At 42.9% G+C, this 19,423-nt stretch overlaps 1 protein-coding gene across 1 annotated transcript; it reads left to right on the top strand.

Annotated features, from left to right (window-relative positions):
- Nucleotides 1-9,072: 9,072 nt before the first annotated feature.
- Nucleotides 9,073-18,154, top strand: LOC131692439 (vacuolar protein sorting-associated protein 26B-like; the record flags this gene model as incomplete). The annotated part of the gene is made up of 6 exons (XM_058979490.1): nucleotides 9,073-9,298; nucleotides 9,510-9,675; nucleotides 9,741-9,905; nucleotides 9,969-10,075; nucleotides 16,127-16,630; nucleotides 16,691-18,154. Coding segments are annotated over 6 exons (1,590 nt in total), but the record flags the coding sequence as incomplete, so codon positions are not given.
- Between the last annotated feature and the right edge of the window lie 1,269 nt (nucleotides 18,155-19,423).

Genomic DNA, 19,423 nt, shown 5'->3' with positions numbered 1-19,423 from the left:
AGATATCCCATGACTGCTCGTCGCTTCCAGAATAGATTGGAAGGACACTTGAAATGAAAGAAGCTCCTTGCAGCAACCGTTTATGTTTGAGAAGCTCAAAGCTATAAAAGTTTTATTACTGCTGCAAAACTAATATTCTATTCCAGAAAAATTAAACAGGCAAATATTCAGATGCTAGATTCCGCACGTATTCGCCGATCTTTCTCAATCTCCAATCACCTCTTGACAGTCGGTTCGTATCGCGATGAAACGTCAGTGGTTTAACAAGGTCGCTGTCGTTAGTCCGAACATACCCCATCTGGTACAGTGCTGCCGGAACATCCCCCGCCCCGTGAATCCGGATATGGTTCCTGAAGCTTACTGGATACACCATTTCTTATCTCAATCAACGCCAACTTTACCACCGGCCGGAGCAATTCTTGGCCGCTAGGTTCGTACGGTTGCTTGCCGAACTCTCCCGTCTGGTCCTGGATATACCTGCTCAATTTTTCCTCGGATCCAGGTTCTGCGTTTGCCTTCGGCTACATAAACCAAATCGCGAACACGAATAGCTGGGACGTCGTCAAACCATTTTGATCTTCGGTTGAGAGTGGGAAAATACTCCTTTAACCATCGTTTCCAAAGGGCATCCGATAGATACTGGCTTCGCTTATAACTGCTTCGAAGTGTCCCCGCAAGGTCGACCGGAGTTCTCAATGGCTCATGCGCACCCGATGATGGTCCACAAAAAATAAAGTGATTTGGAGTGTTTGTGTCCGCTAGGACGGTCAACAGTATCTCATCGTTTAGCTTACGGCCATCGTCGAGAGCACGCATGGTTTCTTTTACACTACGCACCATGCGTTCCCACACTCCACCCATGTGGGGGGCCGCGGGTGGATTGAACGACCACTGCGTTTTGGCATCAGAAAGGTAATCTTGTGCTTTTTAGGAAGCAGAACAGGGAACCGTGCATCGAAAGATGCGTATCCAGTGTTTGCAGTTCTGCCAAGAACGCGGAGAACTTCAAACTCATCAGCGAACGGACATCGATTGTAGATTGGGCTAGATTTGTCAATACTCACTTGTAATTCAGCGGAAATGTCTCGATTTTTTAATAATATCGTTACTTCGTCGGAAAAGCATTCGGACTGGGCAACTCGCCACAGATGCTGCTCGGCCTTTTCGTACTCACTTCGATCCAAAGGAAAATCAATTGCTGGGACCTGTCGTAGCAAGCACTTCACTTGATGGCCGACTGCCTTAATCGTCCGTATCGGTTGGCCATTTGCTTTCAGTTTACAGTTTCGGATGAAGCGGTATGCAAAAGCAATCGATCGAACTAACACTTAGATACTTGTTGTCTTGTTGAGTTTCAGAGATCTGCATATGATGGAGTAAATACCGCGGTCGAAGTTTTAATTCTGTATTCACCGCGACTTTTCGTTGCTGTGGCCAGTTTTCCTCCGATTTCCACAGCAAAGACGGCGCATGAAACCACCTGCTGTTTATATCCGGCTCGGTATCATTTCCCCACTTTGTGAGGCAGTCTGCAACATTCTCCTTTGACGGTAGCCACCGCCAGTCCTGCAGCTGGGAGTGTATGATAATCTCGCCTACACGATGGGCAACGTACTGCTTGTATCTTCGGCTGTCTGAGCGGATCCAAGAAAGTACGGTGCTCGAATCTGTCCAGAAGGTTGTACTGCAGATATTAAGAGGGTGACAATCGTGGACACGTACCGTCAATCTCGCTCCTAGTGTTGCCGCCTGTAATTCTTTCCTAGGAATAGATTGATACTTGATTGACGCAACTTTGCTTTTTGCCATGACCAACGTACAATAGACTCCCGCATCATTGTCGACCTGAATATATGCTGCGCAGCCTAGTTTACTTGCATCGGTGAACACGTGCAGCTGAATACAATGGGAATGATTTGGGTTAACACTGTTAAAATAGTAGCGTGGAATTTTTAAGTGGGAAATTCCGGGTAAGAGGGATATCCATTTCTTCCACTTCTTATGTTCATCCTCCGGAATTCGTTGGTCCCAATGAATGTCGCATCTCCAAAGGTATTGGATCAATATTTTACCATGAATCAGATATGGTGCCAATAGCCCCATCGGGTCAAATAAACTCATAACGCAGCAGGCAGTTATGCGTATCGTCGGCCAACCGTTTCCAGTCACATACTCAGCGACATCATCGTGGAATTCGGTAGAGAACGTAAAGAAGTCGCCGTACGGGTTCCAAACCAACCCGAGAACTCGTTCCCAGCCATTCTGTTTATCCAGACCAATCTTCAATTGCTTTTGTTCGTTACATTCTCCCAATGCATGCAAAACTTGTTCGCTGTTGCTCACCCAGTTGCGCATTTCGAATCCAGCGTGCGCGTGAATGGTGCGAACTTCTTTAGCTCGCCCTATCGCCTCTTCGGGTGAATCGGCTGAATCAAAATTGTCGTCCATATGTGTCCATAAGTGCTCCCCATTATTGCTGCTGCAGCGCTTGGAAATTCATCGACTGACTCGAGTGCATTTTTGTGCATCACTTGTTGGACAGAACATGGCGAGTAGGTCGCACCAAACGTCACCACATCCATGATGTAAGTATCCGGATCCTGTTGTGCATCAAATCGAAAAAGGAAACGTTGAGAGTGTTTATCCTCCGGAATGATTTGCACCCGGTGGAACATCTCTCTAATATCGCCTCCAAATGCGATTGGTCGTTCTCGAAACGTACAAATGACAGATGGCAGCGATCGTAACAAATCTGGTCCTTTCATTAACTGCGAATTCAGCGACACGCCTCCAACTCGGACTGCAGCGTCCCATACAAGCCGCTTCTTTTCTGGTTTCTTGGGATGTGTGACCACGTTAATCGGCAAATACCACACGCGTTTAGGATTAGCCGCATCCAACTCCCTTTCAGTTGCTTTATGTGCGTACCCTTTCGCCAAGTATTCTCGAATTTGCTGGAAAACGTTTTCGCGTAGTTCTGGATCTTTTGCTAGCTTAACTTCGAGGCCTTTTAATCTGCGTACTACCATGTCCCAGCTGTCCGGAAATTTGAAGTCGTCGCTCTTCCAAATAAGTCCAGTCTCGAACCTATTATCTATACGTCGTGTCGTTTGCTCCAGTATCTCTCGGGCTTGGATGTCGTCCGTTGATTCTAGAAGCGGGAGAGTGCACACCACGGTCTCTTCTAACGAGTATTGCTGTCGTCTCAGCTCATTGAGCTCGTCGTCAATTACTCGCTGGCAATCGTGGAGCCAGAGAAACCCGCTTTCCATCAGCACGCTCTCACTTGGACCGTACACAGCCCAACCGAGTGTACTTCGAACGGCCACGGGGTCGCCAGGTTGACCAACGCGAGTTTCGAGTGGCCCAAACAGTTCTAGGTTCCGTAATCCAATCAGTACTTTCGGTTCTGCGTCAACGTACGAAAAAATGGGTAGACCCTGAAGATGAGTAAAACAAGATCAACAAGATCCAAGACTGTTAGACTTTGTTTTGGTAGGTGTAAGTCTTTTACTGTGTGAGCCCCTTTTAAACAGTGTTGCTGATGACTACCTCGAGCCGAGATTGTGATATCCACCCGTTTAGATGACCTCTCTGTACGCGCCATCATGGATGTCCGGATCAGTTTCAACAGATCGGGTTCGCTATTTATGCCCAATTTTTTCGCCACGCTCATCTCGACAAGCGTCAATGCTGATCCTTCGTCAAGGAAGGCGTAGGTGTCGAGTGTGTGTTGACCACTATACAGCGTTATAGGAATTATCTTAAACAACACTGATCTGCTTACATGTCCGTGTGTATTACACTGTTGGAAAATATCCATGAAATTTAGTCGCCAAGCTTTCCAAAAAAAAGGTCCTAGTTTATAGATTTAGGATTACGATATGTTACCACATTGAAGGTGACATCAAAATGATCGAAAAATATATATTTATGATTGGATAGAGACGGTTCAGTCTCATTTAGAACCTGCCAATTTCCCAGCTCATGCGAAATTCTATCAGAGCAAAGCCTTATGTCTAACACCGCCTCCCTTCCAAACCTCGCAAAAGTTGATCGGTTTCCCACATTCAGAATATAAAGATTTGTATTACTTATGTACTTAGAGATGGTCGGGTTTCATTTTTTTGAACCCGAACCCGAGAGCTTGAAAATTAAAATACCCGAACCCGACCCGAGCCTGAAATTCTAAAAATTTAAAAAACCCGACCCGAGCCCGAAAATTTTAAAATTGAAAAACCCGACCCAAACCCGAGAATGAATATTTTGTAAAACCCGACCCGAACCCGAGAATTTCAAAATTCTAAAAAACCCGAGCCCGACCCGAGCTAGAAAATTTATAATTTGAAGAAATCCGATCCAAACCCATCTTATTAATACGAAGAATCAACCAAAGATCCCGAATGTTCCAAATTTCAAGCACCCAAGTTGGATCCTAGGCTCATCTAAGAATCATAGAATCACTCGAACTTGAAGTAGCACCTTACACGACAGTTATATCTGCCTATGGCAAAACTATTACCGAACGTCGAATTTGTAATGTTCTAAGAAATTTATAAATCGTCGACATCTTAACCGGAAAGTATGAAAAAAACTGCGGCTAACTCATGGCGAAACAAAACAATTAACGATGACAGTTTCAAACAACCTTGCCGGTCGTACTTAACAAAAATTTCTAATTTGTTATCGAAAACCATTCCTGAAAGAGTAGTTTTGTATAATTTATTGCATATATAAGTAAGCCTTGGCAATTGGGTCATTAAATGAATAATAAAATTCTCCTTTTATTACATAAACCGATGGAGTTCTTTTTTTCTAAATGCATCATTTTATATGTTAAACCCTTAAAACTTCTGAATAAATTATTTTTTTTAAAAATGTGAACACGTCCTCGTTTGACACTATCGGTCTTCCTTGACAGTGGATTTAGCGACACGGGTTAGAACTTAACAGTAATTCTAGCAAAAGGATAGGGATCAAGGTAGTTCAATGGATTTATAATTTTGCGTATGAAAAAGTAAATAAAATTCGACTACGTATCTTTAACGTCAAATGCATAGGAAAAAATCAAAAACAGCCTTATGACCCAATTGGCAATCCGTATTCGACAGTTTACACCACGTCGTCCTCGTTACTGGTTGGTCTCCGGGCTGCAACGGCATTCAAAGTTTGTCGAAATTTATATCCCGTAGTGAAAAGTTGAACCAATATTTTCTGACATATTTCCTTTGACTTGGATTATTGATGATTATCATGAAAATAAATCGCAAATAGATATTGGCTGCAAAACACTAATTGTTGAAAGCTCTCTCATGAGTGCTCGCTTAAAAAAATAAAGTTTGCGTATCTGAAGAGAAGAAATTTTGTACATTAATAAAAAATACAATATTTGAGCATCAGTAAATATGACGATTTCCTGCGATTCAAAGGTGGTAAAATTTATTACGGATATATGTATTATGTACTCCATCGATTCAGAGCCTCTCAGATTGATATCTGAGCTGCCCCAAATGATGTGATGAGCATTCGAACCACTGTCGATAATGAGCGGAAGCCCATTTCTGCTACAATATGATACAACGCTTTTGAGATCATCAGAAGGAGACGGCTCGTTAGGCGGTAGATATGTTGAACAATATACATATTTTTTGTCTACGTTACCGACAGTCAGTGTAACTGTGACAACACAGATATCGCAATTTGTGAGCTGCGATATGAGACATGCGTCAATAGCCTTATTTGCAAGAACGCAAGATCGAGGCATTTCACGTGGGTTAGTCGTGCCTGTCTTGTAGTAAGCAATGAAGGCAGTGTTAAGTAACTGGAGATTGATTTGTGCTATTCTAACCATTGTTGATTAAAGAACTGTACAATTCATTTCCAAGATGAATTTCCCAACAACTAGAGGACACCAATCAAGTTGGGATGTTAACGCATATAGCGTGCCATATCAGGTTTAAATGATTCCCATGATTTTCGAAGAAAATAATGGTCCACTGTGTCAGAGATTGCCATAACACAGTAAGGGTAAAACCCAAAATGCTCCGTGCGCGATTGGCATAGACCCTCCAATCATCAAGTCCTCGGCACGGAACTACACCTTGACTTAAGGACTCCTACTTTCAGTCGCTTCCTACGACATGGGAGCAGAAACCCAGGGGCTTAATTCTTGGCTGGATACCACACGGCCTCTGGACAGGTTCGTCTGTACACATCGAAATTTGATAATCGATACCCAGCAAAGCTTCACCGAACTACCATCAGCCGAGAGTCTCAACAAAACCCCAGCCAACAAAAATTCGGCAAAATTAAGTGGATCGTCGGCGAAAAAACTTCGGTGCGTAGAGTGAACGTTCCGCTACGTAATGCAGCATACTGAGGAGTTCATCCAGCTCTTCCTAGGCTCCGTTCGCCATTGAGAAAATTTTAAACCCCTTCAACAATTTTACCTATAGCACGGGTCGCATGACACTATGGAATTGGGCTTCCCTGTTTGGTAGGCTTTAAAGGACAGCTTCGTAGATGGCCAAACCATGCCGAACAGCCTGCTTGGAGCCTGTTACCCCTTAATAACGGTTTTTGAAAATTTGAATTTTGGCCAGCTTTTTCGGTCAAATGCTCCTCTGTGCAGCGGAAGAATGCACGAAATACAACGAGACAGCAAGAGTGGGACAACGCGGAGAAAGGAAGGTGAACCCACCGACTCATCTCAAATCTATTGGCTTGTGTGCATAGGAAGTATGGAGAGGTGAACTTCCATTTGACGCAGGGCACGGATGCTTCCGGAAGTACCTGCATCGGTTTTGTCATGCTTCGTCATTTCTTTGCCCGGAGTGCGTGAACGTGCAAGAGACACCGGAATGCGTGGTCTTCGAATGTCATAGGTTCGAAGAGGTATGCCCGCTGTGACAGTTGACATTATCGTCGAAGAGATATGCCACGACGAACATACCTGTGAAGCTGTTTACAGGACTGACGCGTATACTGTCCGAGCTGCAAGGAGGAAGTAACGAAGGGATCAACAAAGTAGCGACACCGGCTGTGAAACAATAGAGCGGGTTTGAGAGAAATTTCTTCGCCGTGAAACTCTCTGTCGGAGTAGTCTAGATCTACCGCCGGGAACTAGTTGAGTGGTAGTGACGTAGCACCGGGTCCGGGTCATCGGGGCGCTAGCAAATTAGATGTTCTCCCGGAATCGCCGAACCGACCTGAGCGCCATTCTGAGTGATCCGAGTAGAACACAGATTGCAGCAGGAGAATCGGTTTTGGAAGAACTACCTCTCTCCGTCGGTGTAATCTAGGCCCATCTCCGGGGATTAATGAGTGGTATGCGACGAAGTATTGATTTCGGATCGTCGAGCGCCAGTGTACCGGATGTCTAATTCCCTTACAGTTTAAAAAAAGGATACAAATCAAAATTTTGATAACTATCGGGGGATTTCGTGTTTGAGTAACGTATCAAAAATATTCGTGTTTGTTGTTTTATGAGCCTATCTCCGTTCACTGCAAACACTTCACTGCGGACAACTAACACGGTTTTATGCCAAAACAATCGACAACAACCAACCTGCCTTCGTTCAAAACAAGTACTCGATGGATTCGCTGATGGACTACAAACCAATGCTATTTACATGAGTCTATCTGCGGCCTTCGACAAAATCAACCATGATATCGCAATAGCCGAACGGGACAAACTCGGTATTTGTACAAATTGTGCATTTGTTTCGTTCCCACCTCGACGGAAGGCTACTCCAAATCAGAACTAAAGACTCTATCTGTACTAGAAGCCATCTTGGCCCAGTAATATTTCTCCTCAACTTTAAAAACATCAATATCAAATTACAAGGACCCAACCTTTCTTTCGCCGACGGTATGATTTTTTCACAAATACGGGATAAAACCGATGCCGAGTTCCTTCAGAGTGAACTAGAGAGCGTTAGTACATTTGGTGATCTAGCAGAATGGCTTAAAACCCAAGAAAATGCTCAATCGTTACGTAAACACGGAAACGCCATTCTATTCAATTTTACTATCATTTATTCGACTCGAGCATTCGGTCAAATTGACACTCTCACGTCAAGGATCTCGGAGTCATCATATATTCGGCACTAACGTTCAAATTACACACTTCGTACACCGTGGATAATGCATCAAGACAGCTTGGGTTCATCTTCTGAACCCTGAAAATCTCTAAGGAAATCGCTCTATTGCACGTTGGTTCGCTCAACACTAGAACATTGTTCTACTGTTTGGAATCCGTACTACCAGATCGGCGTTGACAAAATCGATGTTGTCTAACGCCGGTTCATACGCTTTATACTCTAACATCTTCCTTGGATAAACAGATTTCAGCTGCCGAGCTACGAAAACCATTGTCAGGTAATACAGCTCCACACTCTACACATCCGGAGGGACTGCTCTCGTCCTCTGTTCGTCTCGGACTTACTGTCTGCCAGGGTGAATTACTCTACAATCCTCGGATGCCGGGATTTTCAAAACTCCCTCCAGCGATTATCCTGTAGGAGAACCAACTATGGCTGTAAGAGCGCTGACTTCTGCGTATTCTTAACAGTGTGGCGGCGGTATTTGACTTTCACTTCATGAGGAATTCAATATAAGCAAAAATATTGTCCATCCTTAAATGTAATTAGTTCAAGCAACCACCTTTGGGGTCAGGGGGTCTGTTGCTAAAGATACAACAAATCAGCAAGTAAACAAAGTTATGCTCCACCCGGAACCGCTGGACTGACTTCGATATACTACCGGTTTGCCCGCGGAAGAGGAGAGAGGCAGGATAACAACTGACATCAGGCTGCAAGGCCGGATACGTTATAGTATAAGTGTGGCCCCGGAGAATGGAGTTTCCGGCCGTAAGCAGCTTAGTGAGAACGAAATACCGTTTGTATGCAGAATACTTGTTCTGTACTTGGCTGGGTCTTTGCATGGGTCGGCTTACGGCAATGTTTACGTATTGAGTTGTACCAAAAAAAAAAAACAGTCTGAACTGAATCGTGCCCCTCTTAAAAATTTTATTCACTGCAAAACACTTCTACTATACTGTTTCTATTTTTCTCTTCTACAACACAGAACTTTCTTCGTTTCGGCCAATCGGCGGACATCGACATCGTTTTCGACGGGGCTGAAAACCGGCAAAGTGCCGATATCAAAACCGAGGATGGCAAAAAGGATAAGTATCTCCTTTACTACGACGGGGAAACCGTCAGTGGAAAGGTTAACATAACACTGAAAAAGCCGGGCAATAAACTGGATCATCAGGGCATCAAAGTGGAACTGATTGGTGAGTGTCGAAGCGCGTCTTCATTTTCATTTTCTCTTGCAAAAATATTATTGATTAAATGGTAAATACACGTTCAATGTTAGGTGTAGCATTGGCTAGAGAAGCTTGCCTTGATAGTGAATTATTTATTGAATTGAAGCAGCTAGTTGATGCGGGAATGCCAAGTTTATCAGTTGAATATGAATCTTACTGATCGAATTGTGCTTTACAGGTCAAATCGAGCTTTATTATGACCGCGGGAATCACCATGATTTCCTCAGCCTGGTTCGCGAGCTGGCTAGACCAGGAGATCTCATCCAGAACACATCGTATCCGTTCGAGTTTGCCAACGTCGAGAAACCATACGAGGTGTACGCTGGGTCCAATGTTCGTTTGAGGTAACAATTTAGCATGTGACGGGAATGGAAAATTATTCAAAAAAACAAAATCTGCTTCGCAATAGGTACTTCCTTCGAGTAACGATTGTTCGCCGTCTGAGCGACATCATTCGCGAAGTTGACATTGCAGTGCACACGCTATCCAGCTATCCGGATACCAACAGTCCCATCAAGATGGAAGTAGGCATCGAGGACTGTCTGCATATAGAGTTCGAGTATAACAAAAGCAAGTAAGTTAGTCGTTATTGTGGAAAGCTACGTAATAGGTTTATTCAAATTTTTCTTCATTGCAGGTATCATCTGCATGATGTTATCGTGGGAAAAATCTATTTCCTACTGGTGCGCATCAAAATCAAACACATGGAAATTGCTATCATCAAACGGGAACAGACAGGTTCTGGTAAGATGATTTTTTTTGTATGGCAGTGTTTAATTTATGACTGAATGTTCAGAACTAACGTACTCTACTTCGTGACTATGCAAATGTGTTAATGTTGCCACATAACGTAGAGGGTAAATTTTGTCAGCATTTCATGCATAGTCAATTTTGGCTTTTTTCGGGAATTTGGCTCGTTAACCATTATCTTATTTATCATTCCTATTACCATTCGGACTGACGCGTAGTCATCATACAACTTACTTTTTTGAGATGTTTGCCAGTTCTAAAAACAAGCTTCACTTTTGACATTAGGTTCGCTCTGCTTTGATAGGATGAATGGACAGTATGCACTCTATTTTCAATAACAGGGATGGAATCATTTTTCTGGCGAACAAAGAAAAATGAAACCCGTGTTTAATTTTTTTTTTTGTTGTGATTATATCCCTTAGGGTTTAATCTGTTCAACAATTATTCTCCATGTTGATGGTCGCTTGCCTTCAACTTCTCAGGCGACCAATACTCCTCAGGTTCTGCTCCATTTTGTTCGGCCACTGTGAACGCTGCGTTCTCATTTGTCTTGTACCTGCCGGATTGGAGGTGAAAGCGAATTTGGTGGAGCTGTTGCCGGCATTATTTTATTTATTTATTCCGTCTTCGGCATATACCGCACAGATTACTCTTAATGCTACTATTAGTGCCAATGTTAAAAAAAATGAATGGCTAGCTTATAGCTAGATTTGGTTGTATGGAAGTCATAAATTAAAGCAGTTTCGCTAAATTTGCTACATCATAACCCGTCAAGGTAACAATTTAGCACTGGGTGGGAATATACCTATTTGTACGTACTCTCTCCGTAGAGTGTATTGTTTATGTAACATAAGGCTCACCACTGTTCCTTATGAGCGTTCACTTTTTCTTGTCAATTTTGTTGGTTTTCGCTTTTGTGAGCTCCGTGATACGTCATAGTAGATAGTACACTTAGATTAACCCTCCGGAAGTCGCGCAAATAGCTCACCGAACGAGCAGCCGCTGGGGCCCTATGACGATTTCGCAGGATTTTCAGAGCAGCGTGCACTCAGTGCACTAGCGTGAGTGACGAAAAGTTAAGGAAGGGGTATAACGCGACAGATATAAATACTGTTCGCAGTGGTTCATCTCCAACAAAAAACTACATCTCGGAAGCTATTTGCAAGAAGGTCCACCGACTCGGCAGCGGACTGTGAATTTTTACCTCGAAGATTTTCTGGTATACCTCTGAAACGTTTTTTTTGTTATTTGTAAACGTCCAGAATGTCGAGGGATAATATAGAAGGCAGCGTTGGTCTTGGTTCAGATATTTACCAAATGCACTGTTCCAGGTTGTTTCATATAGCAGTTCATTGTGACGAGGAATAGTTTTGTTTTTGTCGGTACTTTGACGTAAGTATCAAAAGCATCAACGTCATCAGAACGCGTATCGAATCTTAAAACGAGGGGTTTATGGCTCAATCAGTTCGAACACGTCTGTACCGTTGGCGAAGGCTAAATCGAAATTCTGTCCAATCACATGGCTAAGAGAGCATATTTGATACAAACCACCAGCGACCAGTGTTTTTGTGATAGACATCTCTTGTTCCAATGTTGCATTTTCAAGAAGGTAGCGCTTGAAATCGTCATGCAAAATCCACCGTACATGAGGGAGATTGCAATCATCTACAACAAGTACATTATCTGGTCTGTTGACTTTCTCAAGAATGTTTTGAACCGCAGCAGAGGAGGGAATGTTGTACATGTCAGGATCGCTGCTCGGCCTCAGATAAATACAGTTGCAAACGTTCACATCCATGCATCTTTAGTGCAGCCCTGGTTAGATTTATCTTTATTACACACTGGTAGAAGAGTTGTGATCGCGGTATTTAATATATCATGACGCAGCCAGGTTTTCGGTGAGAATGATAATGTCGTAGTCGCAGGAAGTGGAGGTACTCTAGAAGGAAAAAGATATCAATAAGAAGAAAGATACCTAGTTTCGATATTTTCATACATTATATTAAAGATAATCTTTTATCGTTCACTAGTACCATGTGTCGAGTTAAAAACCTACTAGTGTGTTCTTTCTCTATGAGTTTGGCAAAGATTTGCCACCTTCATACTAAGTCACTTGATCTAGAGCCTAAGCCTGTGGCAAGCAAAAATCAAACTAGTGAAGACTCAAAATTTTGTTCTCCGCATAAGTTGGGCATTATTCTTATTGCAATTTTTGAAGAAGGTCTGCATTTTTGTTCTCATTCCACAAACCTTCTGGTAGTAGACGGACAGGAAATCATGTGTTGTACGCAATGGCATGCTATGAACCAAGAGGTTTTCAGGGAGCGTATTATCATTTTAAACCTAATGCTCGCCTGAGAATAGCGTTCGGAATATGCCCCGCCGATCGTACCCCTCCAGCTAACACTACCCTCGGAATACTTGGTTCGCAGTTCATTCTTCTAGTCGATACGCCGTTCTCATATACACTGCCGATGATCGTTCTCAACACCCTCCTTTAAAATACTTCGAGTGCTTGCAGGCCCTCCTCGACCATTGTCGACGTGTCGTGACCGTAGAGAACAACTGATCCAATCAATGATTTGTACACAGCGTACTTCGTGCTGTGATGCTGCTTCCTGGTACTCAACGTTTTATGGAGGCCATAGTGAGCACGACTTCCGGAGTTAATGCGCCTTCTGATATCCCGGCTGGTGCTATTGTCCGCAGTAACCAATGAACCTAGTTAGATGAACTCCTCACCCACCTCAATCGCGTCGTCGTCGACCGTAGTACTGCTGCCCAGATGTTCTCTATCGCGCTTAGTTCCGCCAACCAGCATGTATTTCGCATAAGACACATTTATCTCGGGCTGCATCGCGTTTCAGTCAGGTATACAAATCTGTTACCCTATCAATGTTTCTACCGATTATATCCACGTCGTCAGCAAAGCACACGATTTGCTCGAACCTCGTTAGAATCGTTCCCCGCATGTGGAACCCAGCTTTTCGCATCACAGTTTCTAATGCTATATTAAATAGCAGGCAGGACAGGACAGTCAATCACCTTGTCTTAGTTTCCTACGTAATTCAAACGTTCCGTACACCACCCATCATAGCCTTCATCAGTCTTGTCAACTTCCCGTGGAATCCGTTCTCGTATATAATTTTTCGTAGCTCTACTTGACTCTCCGTGTCATATGTGGCTTTGAATCGATGATTAAGAGCTGTGTCGGGACCCAATATTGACGAAAATTTTGGAGGATTTGTCGTATAATAAAGATTTGGCCAGTTGTTAAAACTGTGATCGCCCTATAGTTTTTACAGCCCAATTTGACGGCTTTCTTGTATATTGGGGTGATGACCTCTTTCTTCCACTCCTATGGTAACTTTTTTGTATTCTTCATCCTTCCAATAATTCTATGCATGCATTCCATTAGTTTTACCGGACCAACCTAAAGAGTTCGACTTCCAGACCTTCCTTATCAGCTGCTTTGTTATTTTTAAGCTGTTTGATGGCCTCCTTGACTTGGTTCTCGGTGGGTATTGGAACATCTGCGTCAATTGTAGTATTGACATAATCGTCCTCCTTAAACGCCCGGTTATACCCCTATGCACCGTTCAGATGTTCATCGTAGTGCTGCATCCAACTTTCGTTCACCTCATTCTTGTGTCACCTTCCTGTTCTCTATACCTTTTGGCCCGTGAAAAAACGCCGTTGCGAGCAGCTTTCAGCTTTTTGTAGAACACACATGTTTCTTGAGAACTATACAGCAGCTTCATCTTCTCTCTCTCTCTCCGACTCTTCCAATTGGCGAAAATGTGTTCGATGTTTTGTGCCTGTCGGAACGTCTACAAGTTCTGACGGGTGGTCCGATGTAATATTGCTATGCGGGCTACATTCTTCTCCTCCAATATCTTTTGGCACTCGCCATCGAACCAATCGTGCCATCGACTTCTCTACACGTATCCCAGGATGTTACCTATGACTGTTTTTGTACTGCCCCAGTATTCCTCGAATGGCGCTTCAGCAAAGTCCTCCTCCCCAGCAGCGCTGTTTCGAGGTGCTGCGCGTAGTCTGTCGCGACATCGGTCTCCTTCAGTGGGTCCATATTACACCGTGGCGGCGCCAGTACCCTTTTTTGTGAGAGACCACTGCGACCAGTATTTAGATCTATTGTGGTAGCCTGGTACATCTGTACCGCCCGTTACGCTGGAAGACTACGAGAAGATGTTTGGACTAGGCTAGGCAACGCCAACTCGCCTTGCCAGGGCTGCTTTAGGACCTGTTGTGTTCAAGTTTAAAGATGAGTAGAGCCCACTACCGTACCCATAATCAGTTCCGCTGCTGGTTCGGGTTGTGAATCACATTTAGGTTGCTATCGCGACTAAGCCTTTTGTACCACCAATGACCCACCCGATGGCTTGCTCAGCCTCCCCCATAGTGCTCTTCGTTTCATCATTCGGGATCGTGTTTCAATAACTAGATCACTACGCATAGTTTTGGATGTAGTGTGGCCATCACTAGGACACTGTAGAAACAGCAATGTCTTGTTGCCCCCCAACTGTGAGTGGAATGAGTGAATCACAGAATAAATTGCATCCATTACGAGAGAGCACAATCATAATTGAATTTACGCAGACCCGTCTAAGACTTATAGTGCGTGGGGTGAAACGGTTCCTCTAGGTGAAAATGAAACTTGTGCTTACAGAAGTGTAACACAACTATATCATACGAAGAATGTAGTACTTATAACGTTCAATTGCTTAGCCAAGTCAGAAAGCTTCGAACCGAAGAACAAGATGCAACACGACGTCAAATATGAAAACGTAAAAACCAAGTTCCCTGTGTTTGGACAACGATCTGACGGGAATTCACCTACACGATTTGGCACCGTGCACTAGCACGGGTTATATTAAAAGATACATGTAGAAGTATGGAGGAGTGGAATCTGTCACAAACGACACTTGAAAAAAAAATCCCTGGCATTCTCAACGGTGTTTGAGTGGTGTGAATGCGGTTGAACCAACATATACCTTCTTCATTGACCTTCGAGTGCAGATCATCTCTACAAAAACGCTATGCACCCGCCCACGTGCCAGTTCTGTATCCAGCTGGTAAGCTAAGAGCCAAAACACTAAAGAAAATTCATCTACTACAACCAACACTAATAAACAGCTTGCGACATCTGCTCATGCAGCACAGACAACCGACCAAAGAATAAATGTCGGACAAGCAATATTCCACGGTGTCCATAAACCAATAACTAACATTCATAGGAAAATAATAATCAAAAAAGACGACGACACGAGAATCACTCGAAAACACAGAAAGTACCAAACATCTAACAGCGAAAACCAAAGCTGCTCTAACGACGACGACATGGAGGAAAAAACGAGCGAGGGAGAAAGCAAACGGAACGATCAACAAGCAGCAGAGGGCAAACCTGACCATGACACCCTACTGAGAACGAAAATCAGCACGAGAAGCGGAAGGTAGTGTGACCAGGATAGACGACAGCAATCATATTCGGGGTTTTCTTCTTTATTTGTCATGAAATGTAATTTTTTGTATCTTAGGAATGTATAATATCTCAAAAAAGACGACCCTTGAGGTTAAAACCTTGATAAATAATAACAATAGACTTGCAGTTTCATGTCCCGAGTTTCCAATCCATAGTCTGTTTTCATTGTTTCGTTTCGTTGGTCCTGAACTTCCTGAGTTGTTTTCCGGGTAGCTTGGTATGCCTGCACTAACTCGCATGTTATGCTGGAGATCCACAAGAAGTGGTTTTGATTAGGCTTTTATTTATAGGCGAACCCAGCTCGCCTTGTCAGGACTGTTTAAGAGCCTGTGGTTATAGGGCCTAGAAGCTTATTGAGTCTACTACAGTGCTCTAGCACACCCATAGTCAGGCTCCGCTGTTCACTTCAAGACCGTGCTTCATTACAATGATTCCATGTATTTTGTTCATTTCAATTCTTAAACTTCCACGGATCTACGTAGCCCCATGATTTACGTTAATGTCTCACAAAAATTCCACATTCCGTTTACTTCTTCGTTTAGGTCCAAACATTTTCACCGAGAACGAAATCATCGCCAAGTATGAAATCATGGATGGTTCACCGGTGAAAGGTGAAAGCATACCGATCCGGGTGTTCCTCGCCGGATATGATCTAACCCTTACGATGCGTGAAATCAACAAAAAGTTTTCTGTACGCTACTTCCTTAACTTGGTGCTGATTGACACCGAGGATCGACGATACTTCAAGCAGCAAGAAATCACACTTTGGCGCAAGGCGGACAAAACACGCAAATCATTAACGCCATCTCAAGCGGCTGCGATCGCAGCTGCTCAGGGTCAGCCGGGAGCTATTGTGGCTCCTCAAGTTGGCGGTCAACTGCAACCTCAAGCCAATGCTACGAATCCCCACATACCTCATCATCTGGTGGGGCAGGGACCGGTTCATAAAGAACCAGTTGATGATTTGAGTTACAACAGCGGCGGTAAGAATCTTGACGAAAACAATCCGATCATGGGACTTTTCACGGAGGATAGTTCGCAATCAGGTAATTACTATCTATTTCGAATCGGCATCCGGTTATGATTCAACACAATTTTTTTTGCAGACTTGCGACCAAAACCAGCCGTTCGGCAGCGAAATGATGACGCGATCACGAACAGTGACGACAGCAGGTCTGCAGTGAAACCAAATGAACTCGCTGTGACGACGGACGCTGCAGATGAAGAAGCGCTACCCCAGTCACAACAACATCTGCATCGAGAAGCTGGCGATGGAGCTGCGTCCATTTCACACACAACGGACGAGGAAACTTCCTCGTTATTCGACGCAAACGATTTGAGCTTCAATGCCAATAACAATACCAGCAGCACACCTACGGTTGCAGCCACAATAGAAGAAGACACCTCGAATGCAACGGAACCTGTTCCCGTGTCGGAAGCGAGCTCCATCGCAGTAACGACAAAACCTGAAGCCGCTCCACGCGAATCGAAACAGCAGAGACAGCTCGAAGAACCTCTGATGGAATAGGCACTCATTCGAATATGTTCGTAAGTTATAGGTACAGCCACTCACGAGCACCTATGCAAATTGATCTTCTAGCAAAAAAACATGCGACAACAACGGAAAGGAATTTTTCTTATTCGCAAAACAGGTTAAGTATATCCAGTATACACTAAAACACTAGCCTTCAAACAGATCATTAAGAAACGTACTGCTTATTAGTGAAACAAAGCAGAGTCGCACGAGCGGTGTGTATTTTTTGATTGTTTTTTTGATGCGTATGTGAGTCTTAGTTTGCTTCAGCACTACACGTTATTAATCAAAGGTTTACTAACGTTAGTAACATGGAACTATGAACCACTTTTTAAATAGTAACATAAAAGAAAATGCAATCAAAAACTAGCCACCGTTGTGCAAAGGAAGCACCAATTTAGGAAAAAAAATTATTAAAGCAATCTTCAACAGAAACTCCATTCTCCGTAAAGTGTAACATTTTGTAGCCTCCGGTAGGGTGGAGTACATATTAGTTTAATAAACTGTGAACAACTGCGGTTGAAAGTATTTACGATCCAAATATGATTGTGATCAGATTGATGTGAAGTTGAGCTGTTGTAATGGCTACGCGCAATTCCAAGAATAACGATTTCTTCTAACTATCTTCTCGACAAATGAAAAAATCCTGTTATTGTTTTTTTTTTTGTTTTGTTCAACCTTTATTTTTTGAGTCCAAAGTGGAAGTTATGAAAACAATGTGTTAAATAGAAGAAGATAATACTTGAAGATTTTAAGTGAAATATTTAACAAAAACAAAAACAGATGTATCAAAGGTAGTACTAAGTGAAACTATCTAAAGTACTAAGTGAAACTACTTTTACTGCATGCAAAATTACGATGAAAAGTTCGGTAAACATAGAGACATTGGTGGATGCCTAGTAAAAAAATACACCTGAAAGGCATTCAAGGAGCGAACATTAAGGGAAGAAAGGTAATTGAGATAATTAACGGCAGAATATATTACATTGAAAATAAACACGTTATGTATATCTAAAAAAGCAAAATACTAGCAAAATATGTTTTTGTATACATTGTGAAATGGTAAGGTAATGGCGGATTCGATGACAGAGCTTTCGATTCTATGAGATCATCGACCGACGGTGTCGAAATGCTGGAAGAAGTGAGCAGTTGAAAGCCACAGTTGGGTACGTACCGATGTAAATCAAGATTCAACTGAGAACGTCTCAATAAGCGGCCATCTTAGAAAATGAAAAAAACAGTTTTTTCTCACAATGTTGGGAAAATCTTCACAGAAATGAATCAATGTATTCGCAGCATTGCTAGAGTATTACTGATTAATTTGTATGAAGATTTTTCCAACGGTTTGAGAAAAACTTTTTTTTGCTTTTTTTCGTTTTCCAAGACGGCCGCTTTTCCAAGCTTTCTCAGCAAAACCTTAAAAGATTGAATGAGATACTTACAACCACTGAAATGAAATCTGCAAGTAACATCAACACATATATCTCATATATAGGTAATTTCAAGTCAAACAGTTTAGGAACGGGATGGCGCTGGGCCTGTGGCCTTCGACTGGCATGGTCCATTCTCAATGGTTCGGATGTCTTCATGGCTGGTTGGCAGATATGTGCTCCTACTTATAAGGGGATAGATCGATTCGCTTGGTTGTGTACTTTGGTAGCTATCGACTCTTTTGACCTTGGGTATGTGGCTAGTTCAGGAAAAGAGTGCAGGACCGGTACCTTAGAGATAGTTGATAATTCAGGCTTTGTTTTTATGATTTTTTAACTCGATCAAACACACCGGCTCTTAGAAATGCTGAGTAGCCTTTTTGGGTCAATGTGATACGTTCGAGTCGAACTAGATGGACATTTCATTCGACCAAGCTTTCTAGGGAATCATGGATAAATATTTCTCGAATTATTTATTGACAGAGATTCTTCTTTTTTGAGGATTTGCCTGATCTACATCCTTATACCTATCAATATGGGCTAGACCAGGGATTATAAAATCCAGTTATTAAACCAAGAAGAAACAGTACATTTTTAACGTATTGATTAATAGTCGATTGATCCGCTTAGGCATAGGAGGCGAAAAAGGAGGCCAGAAATAAGAAAAAAGCGGATTCAATGCGATATGTTTTCAGTTGTAGTAACGCCGACTCAAACGCAATGGCAGGATAAGGTTTAATAAGATTGTACAGTCTAGGGGACACGACAAATATGCACTAAATTGTATTTTTATCGAGGGGAAATCTTCAAAAGAGACCACTACCGACTTGGCCGTGGCACTGTCGGATAGTTACTGCAGCTCTTTCTCCAGCAAA

Source organism: Topomyia yanbarensis, chromosome 3 (genome assembly GCF_030247195.1).
Source record: "Topomyia yanbarensis strain Yona2022 chromosome 3, ASM3024719v1, whole genome shotgun sequence".
Taxonomy (NCBI): Eukaryota; Metazoa; Arthropoda; class Insecta; order Diptera; family Culicidae; genus Topomyia; species Topomyia yanbarensis.
This window is presented reverse-complemented; position numbering and strand designations above follow the sequence as displayed.